The 13,597-nt window shown below is 38.9% G+C and overlaps 1 protein-coding gene across 1 annotated transcript; it reads right to left on the minus strand.

The window, feature by feature from the left end:
• Positions 1-3: 3 nt before the first annotated feature.
• Positions 4-11,423, minus strand: pcolce2b (procollagen C-endopeptidase enhancer 2b). Its single transcript, XM_088913980.1, has 9 exons — positions 11,269-11,423; positions 10,694-10,802; positions 9,256-9,511; positions 7,331-7,455; positions 6,388-6,524; positions 5,179-5,342; positions 3,724-3,807; positions 2,885-3,052; positions 4-1,246 (listed from the first exon to the last, which is right to left on the minus strand). The coding sequence occupies exons 1-9, from the start codon at positions 11,340-11,342 to the stop codon at positions 1,107-1,109; spliced, it is 1,257 nt and encodes a 418-aa protein (XP_088770106.1). The 5' UTR covers positions 11,343-11,423; the 3' UTR covers positions 4-1,106.
• Between the last annotated feature and the right edge of the window lie 2,174 nt (positions 11,424-13,597).

The following is a 13,597-nucleotide window of genomic DNA, read 5'->3' on the forward strand; positions in this document are numbered from 1 at the left end:
TTTGGTAATTATTCTGAAAGAGGGATGGAACATTGATTGTTATTAAGGAAAGAGCAAAAAAGAAAACCCCCCAAAACACAAAGGATGTTTGTGTGGAGTTTAATGAAACATTGTAGAGGTGTTCAAAACTACGTTATTGATTTCATGTGGTTAAACACTGACACTCTGTTGTAAATAAAATATGTTGGCATCCCTATACAGCTTTGAACAACCAGACATTTGTTATTTCCACAGACAACACACATTTACAAACTTCTAAGTCTTTAAAACAAAATCTTAAATATTCTAATTATAATATTCAGGTAATGGAGTAAACTGCAGTAGGTGAAGATTAAGACAATAAAGAGAAAACACTTCTTGTCAAAATGAACATTGTGAGTGTTATTGTCAATAACAGCTATTTTAAATAAAAAAATAAAAGCTTTAACAGTTATCTGTATAGGAAAATATTTAATTCATTCTACTAGTCTTATTACAAAAACTTAAAAATAGGTCCTATTGCTGCACACCCCAAAGATGACTTGATGTCTTTGTGTGCATAATAAAACAAAAAGCTTTTTGCTCTGACTGAAACTATAAAATTGCTTTTTTATTCAGCAAGATATGGCAGACGTGATGTTTTTTTTTAAAAGAATAATACACCTGTAGAGAAAACATTGAAATATCTTATATTATTGCACTTTTCATCACCACATAGAATACTTCCCACACAGTGTTCTTTAAAATATCCTGCAGGGAGACTGAGGGAGAATAGCTTGTAAATGTTGCTTCCTAAAATACATACAGTATGTATACAGTACTTATAGGCCTGAAACACACTGGTAGAGGCCCTGGCAGTGAAAGAAGGCATAGCTTATGTTTCTTGTTCAAATGCAGCGCATCTGGACTCCAGGTTTCCCCGAACAAACAAATTCATTAGGGAAACTGCTTTGCTTTCAGAAAAAAAAAATCATACAGTGTGAACAAGAAGATGACCCAGGGCTTCTTTTGTCGTTTTTAGATTGCTGTGTGAACGTGTTCTTTGAATGTGGCTAAAACCATAGGGACAAGCTCACAGCAGGAGTTATGGTAAAGCTCTGTGAGAGATGTTTTCAGGGCAGTCTCAGTTACACCACTGGACACCGTTTGTTCTTCAGGTTATTCAGAAGCCTCTGGTTCTTAGCTTTGAATGCCACGACAAAGTTATTCGGTGCAATTTTACCGTATCCTTCCTCATCTGCTTGGCCCATGAAGAGGTAATTCAAACCTGGTGAGACAAAGCGTAAAATCAAAGAAGTGCTCGCTGCATTATAAATGCATAACTGCCTGATTAAAACAGCATTGTAAAAACTGGAAATGTTGTACAAAGGAATTTCCTATTGTATGCTATTTTAATTAAATTATAGGAAACCAATTTCTCCTGTCCTTATCCCAGTTAAGAATTTTACATTAGCACATTTTAGACTAGTAGGTGTCACAGGGAGGGTGTTTACGATGTTTTCTTTGTACATATCCCAGCTTACTCTGGGTTTACTCTTCAATGCCTGCAACAGCTTTGAGATGAGATACACAGAATTTGTACATTTTTCCAGCATATGAAACAGGTTGTGGGCATTATGGGCAGGAGGTTTCCTCAACCTGAAGCTTCTAGCCATTTTAGGGTTGCGGAATGGAATGTTTAAACATTCAGATATTTGACATAGAGTATGCCTGAGAGCTATTTCTATTTTTATATTCATATATATAGGTATAAATGTATGCATATGGAAGTACAGTATTTGCACCCACATTTTAAATGGATTCACTGAAACAACATACCTACCACATCACAAGATGAATGAGTGGTGCAACACACTTGGAAGAAGTATTAATACAGTGAAACAAACTGTATTTATTGTAATAAAATACTGAATAACCGTGTTCCAGATACTTGGCCTAGCTAAATCTGCAACTGAACATAAAATGTAAACCTTGCCCAAAATGTTTTTGGCTACAATGTCTTAACCTGGGGTTTTACAGCAGTTACATCTGTTGCCAGCCTTTGAAATTGAATCAATTTCTCATTGGGTCCAGCTGGATAAAAACAGCAATGAAGAGAAAATTTTCAAAAAGCCACACACAGAAACATCAGAAACATGAGTCTCTCCACTCCAGCCTGAGGGCTTGTATTGGCAAGCTCTAGTTAGCTCGTCTCCACGTATTCAATATAAGCGCACAACTATTACAGACAAGCATTTTTCCTTTTGTTGTATTTTACTGTTTCTCATCATACAGTAGGCGCAAAAACAGGAGACATTTCACTTGTGACTGAAGCACATTCAGACAAAGCAGCTCAGGTCAGTCTTAATTATCAAGAAGGCAAGCTCCATCCAAACTCCAAACTCCATTTTGAGAAGACTCCATCTTCTCAATGTCACTTTTGAATGTTAGTAAGAATAAAATGACTTCCACAGGCCCCTGTACTGCTATATATTCATTTATGCTGGGTTATTTTCTGTCCTATTTTTACCCTCGTTCACGCTCATGCATTATTTACCTGAAGACCAAAAACAAACCTTTGTATGATTGGATTCTGCACTCAGGACATTCTGAAAGTGCCTCAGATTCACTGTGTTGCTGTAATATATTTTAGGGGCTATTAGTCAGAAATAAACAAGCGTAATTTTTCACGTTTGTGGCTTCGAAGACAGACAAATGACCTCACTGAATCCTGTAAAAATAACACCGCTGTTTTCCGAAATGTCTGGGCTTCATTGGGTGACTAAGAGACATAAAAAAATAAGTTCACAGAGACTGTGGGATTCATCAGAGCACCACGCACCATGACGCAGCACCAACACACGTACCATCCCATAATAAAGGAAAAACAGAGACACCATATGCTTTGCGTCTGGTCTCAGCTCACCCCGTCTGACGAAGGGACACTTCTTGCACAGAATGTGAATTTTGGTGCTCATGTTCTTGCCAGCCTGCTGAATCGCCAGGTTCCCCTCTTTGTAAACGTTGATGATGGACACAGTGGCGAACATGCTGCCCCCTCGTGTCACTGCTGTTATGACTGTGCCTGTGATAACTACAAAAAAAGAATAAAGCAGACAACAACTTGGGTGAAAACAAAGATTTTCTGTTGGTTGTTTCTTCAATCCGAATTCTCACTTCACGTGATCACAAATGGTTTTCAGTCTACCATGTGTGTGGAGGACACTGACAATGGGTTCCAGTCTTGGCTGAAATGTTGCTAACAGTTACTGTAAGCTGTAATTACTGCTACAGGCAGATATTGAGATAAAAAAGTCAAAAATAATCGGTGTGAATAAGTAATGAAGGACACCCAAGCGTTAAAACATTTTCCATATGCAAATCCAAGAAAACACTCTCAGAAACGGCAATTACGTATCTAGCACATTTGATAAACATACCCTGGAGACAAAAATATAAACTGTTCCAAGATGAACACTGGCCAGTGTAGTAACTGAATAAACACCTTCATTTACCAACAGTTTACCCACAGTTTAGCCGTCCTTGTTTACAGTAAGGAACTGTGTCTGATATATAAATCCACTGTTCCCACTCGAAATCCTCAAGGAATCTTTTGATACGCACAGAAGCAAACTGGAGGGCCAAAGATAGTAATGCATGAAAACATGCTCTTGTTCCATATAGAGAAAACCTGTGTACTTTCTCACACATGGACATGCACTGTCCCGACTTGCCTATCTGGCTGGAAAAGTAGACATTTCTTACCAAAGCTGCTGGAACAGTAATTGCTCTCAGGGGTACCACTCCTTTTGCATTTTTGCTGGCAGAGTGCTACAGAGTACTTTAATGCTGTGGAGAATCACACACATACATGTAAAGATATTTAGTTCACTATGCAAAAAGAAAACAACAGCATGTTCTTTTGTTCCATTCTCCCCTTGTACATTGTAATCTGCTCTTTTTAATATTGACTCCTCTGCTATAATAATTAAAAATACAACATATTTACCAAAGTTGCCATTCTTTATTTCTGCTGATTGGGTACTATCAGATTGTTACATGTTTGTATATTTTAAAGGTTGCAAAAATATTTCTGTTATTGCTTGTGGATAAGCAATTTTGTATATTGTACTGTATTTCTTATTGATACAAGGTTGAGCTGCAACCAGAAAAAAAACTGGGATGCTAAATGGAGAATCTGACTTAAAACAGACCCAAAGCATTAAAAAATGATTAAGATAATAAATGGCAGCATTAGTACAGAATGACATCATTTAAGTGGCTGCCAAACTAATGGTATTAATTTGATATGGCACAGTAGGTTTTGGTTTGTACACATGAAAACAAAAGTCATGGGGCAATTTACTCTTCACTGTGATTTACATCGGTCATTCCATTCCAGTGCTGTTGTCCATCATTTTACTGGAGATAGGGCAGACAGACACGGACACGTCCCACACATTATCAGAATAAACTCCAGCTGAGATACAGTCACTAGTCACACAGGTCAAAGTTTTCAATAAGTACTCTCCTCTTATTGAGATATAAAATATTAATAAGCAATTTAGATTACATAGAAGAGTTTAACACTAAAATATAGCCTAAAATCCTTAGCTGCTGCCATTAAACAAAATTTAATTAATCTGTCTTTCCATGTCAAGCACAAAACAGGACCTAAATAATAGTGTGATAGAGCATAACATCTTAATAACTTCTACATACTATCTAGGCTCAAGAAACATTGTACACTTTTTACATTTACCAAGAATTCTGTATTTAGAATTCATCCTAGTAAAGACATATCTTTAACAAAATCACAGATCTTTATGCGTCCAGGCTTTATGATACCCTCCTTCTATTCAAAACAAACATAAAATTAGTGTCCCTCAGCCTGGCTTGGTCACTTAGAAATATTGTTTAGAAAGATTTTTCTTTCCACATTCATAGTAGCAACTGAGATTAAAGGACCATCGGGCATTCCAGCTACATTGTTTTCATTTGCTTGATTAAACAGAATCCTAGCATATCCACTTTATGAAAGTGGATGAAAAGAAAGGATTTTGGAAATTGGTTAAGACTTTCTGTTAAATTACAATTATTTTTTAAACTTTTTTACTCTTTATGGGACCTGACTACTAACTCCCAGAGTAAGATCTTAAGTAGCAAGAAAAATAACCGAACAGAGATGTGGAAGGGCAAAATGAAAACCATAGTACCTACGTGTTGCTCTTGTAGTGGCCAGCGTAGTTGTCATGACAGGAGGTGCTGTCGTTGTGGGATATTTCTTGGGCCTGAATTTGTAGTAGCCGATGAATCCATCAGCTGTTAAACTCAAATCTGACAGGAACTGGATTAGCAGCTCGTTTCCATCTGAGAAAATTGGTCTGATAGACAACAAAATTTCAGAAGACGAAATGAAATGTACAAATTATTTTCCTGTTGCAGGCTAACGTTTGATCTTATGGGGATTTGACAAATATAATAATAATGTTTCTTTATTAGCCCTATACAATTTCTTGCATTAGGAATTCGTCTTTTCGCATACCCCAGCTTTTCTCCATGAGACACAAACACACAGACAGGGAGAGAAGCTTGGGGTCAGAGCGCAGGGTCAGCCATTGTACAGCGTCCCTGGAGCAGTTGGGGTTAAGGGCCTTGCTCAGGGGCCCAACGGAGTAGGATTCCTCTGCCAGCCACGGGATTTGAACCAGCAACCTTCCAGTCAGTGTATCACAAGAGAATTGAGATTGATAACGTATGTTTAATAACTGGAGATATTTTAGTATGCACCACAGCTTTAACAAGGAGACTGGAGAAACAGGTGCAGTACAGCTGGAGCAATGCTTATAGGTCCTTACTTTAATCTTTACTTTAGACGCTAAACATACACAACTGGCACAAAATGTGGTTAAAATACTACTTGTTAACCTGACTCCATATATTATACTCAGCAAAATTGCAAGGAAATGCAGGTGCTGTAACACTGTGTTAGAAGGCTTGGCAATTTACTTCAACCCAGGATTTATTGTAATGAGCACTGTAATCTCTGTCCTAAAGCACTTTTTTGTCTTGTCTGCGCAGGTGAGTACAACTCAGAGGAGTTGGGTTTGAAAAATGACAGAATATAGTAGGCTGCAAGCTGCATAAAAGGCACAGTGACAGACTAAACCTTAGGCTATAATATTTCTACCATACAGAGCATTTCATAGAGCTAAGCAAAAACTATTGTAATAAACAAAAGGCAGTCTACAATCCACAAAGCAGCTAATTAATGGAGAAGTGAGCAGATACTTAGAAAGGGGTGTTTGAGGGCTCTGCTGCTTGGGTTGAGCATGATGTAATTTGACCAGTTTAGTTTGTTGGTGTCATAGGGATCTTCTAGGTAACCAGACTGACCCACCATATTTCAAGTACAAAAACTGGACCTACGGTGGAGGGCTGTCTCCGCAATACTTCCCGATTCTTCTGGCATCGTTGATTTCTCCACCATTGAAAACTGCAACATAGTCATAGCGGCAGTAGTTGTCTCTCTCCACATCGAATTTTTCAAACTTCACTTCAATAATCTGCGCAAATGGAGAGGAATCATCGGGACAAGTGTTATTTGCAGATGCTATTCAGAACAACTAGCAATGAGAGAGGAACTTACAATAAGAGACGAGCCTCACGAGTTAAATAAACAGACCTACAGTTTATACAGTAAGTTAAGAGGAACTCAGTTCCTGGCTCTGGTTTTCTGTATGTGTTAATATAAAAAGAACATATCTTTCCCATAATCCCCCACACATAATAACATAGTTCAGCCCAGTCAGTCTGATATCTCCACAATCTCCAACTGGCTGATACAATATGTCAATGCAAATTTTATAACACTCCTACTTTATAACACTACACTTCAAATAAACAGAAAGTCAGGAAACACCAGACTAGCACTCGTCTATGAACTCTGGTTGTTTTTTTTTTGTTTAACATTTGGTTGAAACCAATACATTGCTTTCATTCAAGAAATGGCTGGGTAAAATCCTTGGATGAAAAAACTACTAACTACCAAACAAGCTAGATGGGCAACTTACCTTCTTCCACTTGTATGCTTTCATATGTTCTTATGTTTTACTTAGCTGTTAACTCTAAGACTGCTAAGGTAATATTTCTAAAAGTATCACATGTTCCTTATCATAACCTCCCAATTTTCAAAAGTAGCTCCTCAGATTCAGGAGCTGTTCTTAAAATACTGATACCAGAGTTTGTTCAATACTTCCTATTGGATATCTATTTATATTTCTATTAATAAATTCTGCTATCGTATTCAAAAAGTTACATTTTGATTATATGGTTATAATTCATGCAATCAACCGTAGTGCAGCTATTTTACCTGGTTTTTTGGTGCCACAATGTGCCAGGAACAGGAAACCCCTGCTGGATAATCCTTATCTGGCCAGTTTGGTGTTTTAAAAGACCCAGAAGGTTTGTATAAGTGACCTCCACAGTACTGATCCCCTGGAATTAGAAATAAAACAAGAATCTTCTCTGATGCATGAAAAACGAATCTGCCAGAATGTTGCTGATGTATGGTATTCTTTTAACCACGGAACCACTGAGACAATGCAATCGGTAGTGAAAAGAATAATGCTAAATTTAAGATTTTCTAGTTCTGCATAAGAGGCCTACTGTAGAAACACACCTGTAAAAATGTCATTTCAGCAGGACGGGTGGACACAAAAAAAATTCAACACTGTATAGAAATCTTGTGTCCAGTGGCAAATTTTTGGATAAGCCATAAAATAAGTTCACTGGTGAAAACTCCAATTAAACAAGAAAAGAAAGATCTTTTTTTAATTTTGCAGAAAACAAGCACAGTGCAAGAAATTCTTTTTATCTCAGACATCTCTATAAACAATGACAATGAAAGAAAATAGGCTGGATTTCAGTAAACCTCTCCACAAGACCAAGAAAGTAACCACATATAATTTTTGCAGAAGGCGGATCTCTCAGACTCCTAAAAATAACCTTGGGTTCTTCTGGCAAAGACAGTAATTTTTAAAACTATTGAAATACCTCATCTTTCCACAATTTTACAAAAACAAACACGTCTATTCCTTGTGGATTTCTGCACAACTCAGAACATGTCTCAAAATAGGCAAAGACATAAGTAAAGAACATTGTGTAAAATGTTTATAGAAGATGGATTTAGGTTCCATGATACTCTAAAAAGGTCAGGGTCATAAAAGGAACAGAAACAGACCTTCTGTTTGTTGCTGAATAAGCTGGACCGTAAAGTTTGTACTGCTATCAGATGGGCACCAAGCTGTCTGAGCTGTCTACATACCGAGCAAATACCCTGGCATTAAAGCTGCTGCAAGCACTGTGAGAAACTGACCAAAGTCCCAGCCCAATGCACATCAGCTTGGCACCAGTGTGCCACTATAGTTCTCTGAAAATTAATGTGAGAAATTCCAAGTGATATTGTGAAGGGTTTGGCCACGGACTCTTTGCCAGCCACAAACCTCTAAATGAACAGCTCAGGGACAATTTTTTTAACATGTACCTGTTCCAATCATCTCCTGCACCATCAGCTTCCTTTTACAAAAAATCTGTGCAAATCATTTAATTTGTGCAGTAAATCCACTGGGTGGTATGGTGGCATAGCAGTTATCATTGCTGCCTCACGGTAGTGGGGCCTCGGGTTTAATTCCAGATCTGGGGTGCTGATCTGTGTGGAGTTTGCATGTTCTGTTAGTGTTCACGTGGGCTTCCTCCAGGTGCTCTGGTTTCCCCCGGACTCTCAAGACAGACTAGTAGGTTAATTGCCTTCTGGAAAAACTGGTCCTGATGTGAGTGTGTGCATGTCTGTGTGTCTGCCCTGCGATGGACTGGCATCCCATCCAAGTTGCATCCTTGTGCCCGTTGCCTGCTGGGATAGGCCCTGGCTACCCCACAACCCTGTACTGGATGAAGTGGCTAGAAAATGGATGAATGTAAAACCACCTGTGATCGTCTGCAACCTTGTGATAACAAACCATGACACTTCACGAGGTTTAACACTGCAGGATCCCCAGCCATTATTACATTTTGTGCTAAAACATGACCCCTGCTACAAAGTTTACTTACCTATCAGCTATTACCATATTGCTCACATGAACTTGCTGTTGAAATATTTCTCGTTCGCTTTCATATGATTAATCAAAATAGTAAGCCCACTTACAGAGGCTGCAGAAAGGGAGGCTGAATGAACCGTAGTAGCAGTAGCTGTTGTCTTGCTAACTCCAAACTGGCACAATCGCCAGTGGCTGCTCTCACCTCTTTCGTTAGGCTCAGCTGAGGAATACATGGCAATAAAGCCATTGCCAGCTGTGTTGGCGTCAGAGACCATCTGGACCAACATTTTGTTGCTGCTGGAAACAAGGGCCCCCGGCCTGAAAGTCCCACAGAATCTGCCAAGGCGATGGCCACTTGAGTGCCCGCTGTACACATCCACATAGTCGTAGCGGCACAGACTGTCACTTTCCAGGTCAATGAAACCGAATGTCAGGACAGCAACCTTCCCTTCAGGGACCTGCACGGGACAGTTATAAAAAGGTATGATAAAGCAAAGCAGGGCTCTAAAAACCAGCAGGCCATTTTTTTAAGGAGTGCCCTCTTTAAAAATGACACACCAACAAAAACTCCAGGATCCAACACATTGTCAGTACGTTCGGGAAACGTATAGAAACGTATGCAGGGTTTTATGTACACTATATATCTCCCCAATTAATAGAATGGATATTATGAAAAATCCTTATGTTTAATTGAGGAATTCCATAACCTGCTATTAATCCGCATAAACATGCCACAGGACACCCTCTAAGACCTGGTGAAGATTGATCACCCAAGCAAAATCTTGTACTCGTGGACAAGTAATGGGTATAAAAATTGAAACACTCAAACTTAATTTTGATTCAGAATGATAAGAAATACGACCTCAAAAATGTATAATGCCTAAAGCTTTAGTTCTTATTCTACAGGATGCCATTTTTAACTGAGGTTGTAAGTCTACAGCACTTAAAGACGTTAAAAGTTTAATCACATAAACCTCAAATACTGTATGTCCTCGGGGAAAGAAGGTTTTGCAGCTGGCAACCAACAGCACTTAAAATTACACAGATATTACAGAAGCGGTGAGAGTTCGCTGGTTCAATCCACCACTAGACAACAAAGCTGCCCTGACATTGCACAGTACAGTACTCTGAGGACGACAGGTACAGAAGGATACAATGTTAAAGAGGTGAAGTGGTTAACACCTTTCTTCATTCTTCACATAAAGAATGAAGAAACTTCGAACTGCGAGACAAGAGATTTCAAGAAACAGATTCTTGAGAGCGTTACCCTTTAAAAAAAACTGGAACTCTGCCATCATATTATTAAGGCAATGCATTTAGTTTTCATTTAATTTTTAACCCCCTGATAAATATCCCATGAAGACCGTACAAAGGCCGCATACACTGAATTTACCTTAAGGCACAGAATACCTCAACTTCAAGCTCACTGGAGAGTTCAAGGGTAGCTATTGCCTTCTAAAAGTGACTAAGTGCCAGATCAGCACATACAGTATCATATTATGAATTAGCTTCCCCAATTATAACGCAAGTCTGTTAAACTCCACGTTTTAACATTTCAATCTTAGATACTTTAAAGTACTTAAAGAGCAAGTACTTCTGTTGTGTATGGAATGGTAAACGATCAGTCAAGTCTTGCTCACCGTAATTTTCCAAACGCATTTTGTATTTGGTGGGTATACCCCGGGGTATCCCTCGCTACCAATGAGTCCCGAATCCGCTGTTAGATTTCCACCACATGTGAAAGAAGGCCTGCAAAACAATTTTAAATGTATTAAGTTGACCAAAAGTCCCGTTAAAATGGCATCTAAGTACTGAATGAAATGCTATACAAGGTAAGAAGCTACAGTATATCAGACTAAAAATGGATAAGTTGTAAAAATACGCTCGAACACATTTTTTAACATGACTTCAAGGGACATAACTTCAATGTTGCCAAAATGTAACTGGGATTCCCTGTGCATAGGCTGTACTTTACCTGCCACCAACGTCCCGTAAAACGTTTTGCCAATTTCAAATCACACAACTCAGCTCAAACTCGCTTAACTGCCCGTCTTGCCAAGCTAAGCCCTTTGAAGCTCTCACCATTTGTATAGCTCATCCAGTCTCGTCCGCTTATTTTTACCTAATAAACTGTTCGTTCCTTCTAGCAAGTGGCAGGAAAACGAAACGCAAAGACGTTCTAATTCAGTTGAAATAGCTTTTGTATACAAATTACCTCCGAGGTTGAGACTGCGCAGAGACCCGCGTATGCAGAAGCAGCATTAAAACGCACCAAATGATTCTCTTCATTCTTGGTGAGCTGGAACAGGCAGCTATAGGTAGGGTTTAAGCTGCTTGAAGTCCGACTAGTGTAAAGAAAATCGTAGCCAGCTCCACTGTGAACACGAGTATTATAAAGTTCCTTAGGGGAGTTTCTGCGGCTGCAAGCTGGTGTGGATGAATATAGCGTTTGTTCCTAAGAGCAGGAGGGAACAGTCTCCTCACGAAACAGCTGCCTCCGCTTTCCAAAAACTCAGATCAAAGACCGATCGAGATAGAGTCTGAAGAGGACACCCAATACTGTCATTGATGGAAGGACACCTGACCCTATAAAATGAATGAACACATTGCGCTCTGCCCTCTTAAAAAAAATACTGACGGCCTATGTTACCGCGTCCCGGCTTGAGGTCGATCATCTTTCTTATGGAACCGAAGAGCAAGACAGATTGTCGAAACTCTCTTCTTAGCGCCCTTTGTATGATCAATGTAAAAAATGCACACACTATCATATAAAGTAAAAAAATAAACTTGCAGCTTTATATTTCTGACACTATTAACACAAATGCCGTCCATTCCAGAAATATGTTCCTAGTATGCTATTCAGAAAATAAGAATTAGAGCAAGAGTTGTTCATCTTAAAAGTAATCGTTGAATATGATGTGTTCTGACACCGAAATTCAATTAAAACTGTCGTTGTAGGTGCTTAGGTTTAATTACCTCGCTTCTTCGTGGACATAGTTCTATAAGTAGATATTTGCGAATAGATCTATTGCAGAGGTAGCATATCTGTCCTGGATGAAAAGTGTATAGGCAAAAGCCAACGTGAGCGCAGTATACTGTAGAATCATCAGGTGTTTTGCTTCGTGAAAGGCAAGCCGTGTGTTAGCTGGACATGGTACAGAAGAACAGAAGATGTTTTCAGGCACTTTAACATTCATCTTGGCATGTGCTGAAAACAGGAAAACTGACTATCCTTAATATTTTGCTGAAGAGAAGTGAATGAAACCCAAGTGTTTTATGTTTAATTTGTAAACTATGTGACCTCAGAATAAAAAAAAATAACATTCAACTATACACCTGCTTGATTATTTATATTTATATTTTAAACTTTACATAATATTTCAGTCGTATTTGCATGATAATATGCAATTACGACTGATTTATTTTACATTATTAAGCAAACCTGAATATGGGTAAAATAAACATTGGTAGCGTCTAAGTTCTTAAAAAATACATTATAAAAGCGCGGAATTTTCGGAATGGTACTGTATGTATTTATAGCTATTTTGCAAAGGCAAACTTGTTTTTCCAGTATCAAACACATTAAATTGTTCATTGTAATACAAATGGCTCCACCTGGTGGTAGCATACCATAATAACAACTATAAGTTTTGTGCCAACTTAAGTTTCTAAAATTGGTCCTGGAGCCAGTCACAAACCAGTGAGTATGATTGCTCTGCCTAAATCTTCCGGGCTTATTAAAATTAGAAACACTTGGAAGGTACTGATCAATTAAGTAACTATTTTTGCCTATTTTAACTATTAAAACTATTTTAAAGACTCTGGTCCGTGAGATCAAAAGGTTCTTCAGATTGTTTTCCTTAATGATCACCATCCATCCATCCATTTTTTAACCGCTTCATCCAATTCAAAGTCGTTGGGGGTCATAGCCTATCCCGGAGAGCAATGGGCACAAGGAGGGATACACCATGGATGGGACGCCAGCACAGACCCACTCATACTAGGGCCAGTTTTTCCATCAGCCAAGTTAACCTACCAGCCAGGCTCTGGACTGTGGGAGGAAACCAGAGCACCTGTAGGAAACCCATGCAAGCACAGGGAGAACACACAAACTCCGCACAGCCTTAATGATCACTTTATTGCTTCATTAAAAAAATGCCTTTTCAGCTGATAAGAGTTAAGATGTCTAGTAGAAACTAACAATTGAATAGTTAACTATAAAACCTACACACAACCTCTAAAGGCTGGAGTGTAAACTGCCTTAGGTGTAAACAAAGAATTACCCAGCCACAGGTCAGTGGACGCTTACATTTGGAATGAAGAGCCACTCTGTGCGTTCTGGAATATACTCCTGCACTGGTTCAGCAGGAGAGGAGTTACTGTTTTGCGTTGGTGACCTTTGCCTTGGGGGAAAGCCACAGGCTGTTTACAACCCTTTTGGTCGGCCTTTAATTTGACCCACGGGATGCATGGTGGTCAGGGCAGCCAGAGACAGTACCTTTGCCAAGACAGATCTTTTTTCAGCCTGTTTACACCAGAGGCCA

Source organism: Atractosteus spatula, chromosome 4, assembly GCF_055471065.1.
Source record: "Atractosteus spatula isolate fAtrSpa1 chromosome 4, fAtrSpa1.hap1, whole genome shotgun sequence".
Classification (NCBI taxonomy): domain Eukaryota; kingdom Metazoa; phylum Chordata; class Actinopteri; order Semionotiformes; family Lepisosteidae; genus Atractosteus; species Atractosteus spatula.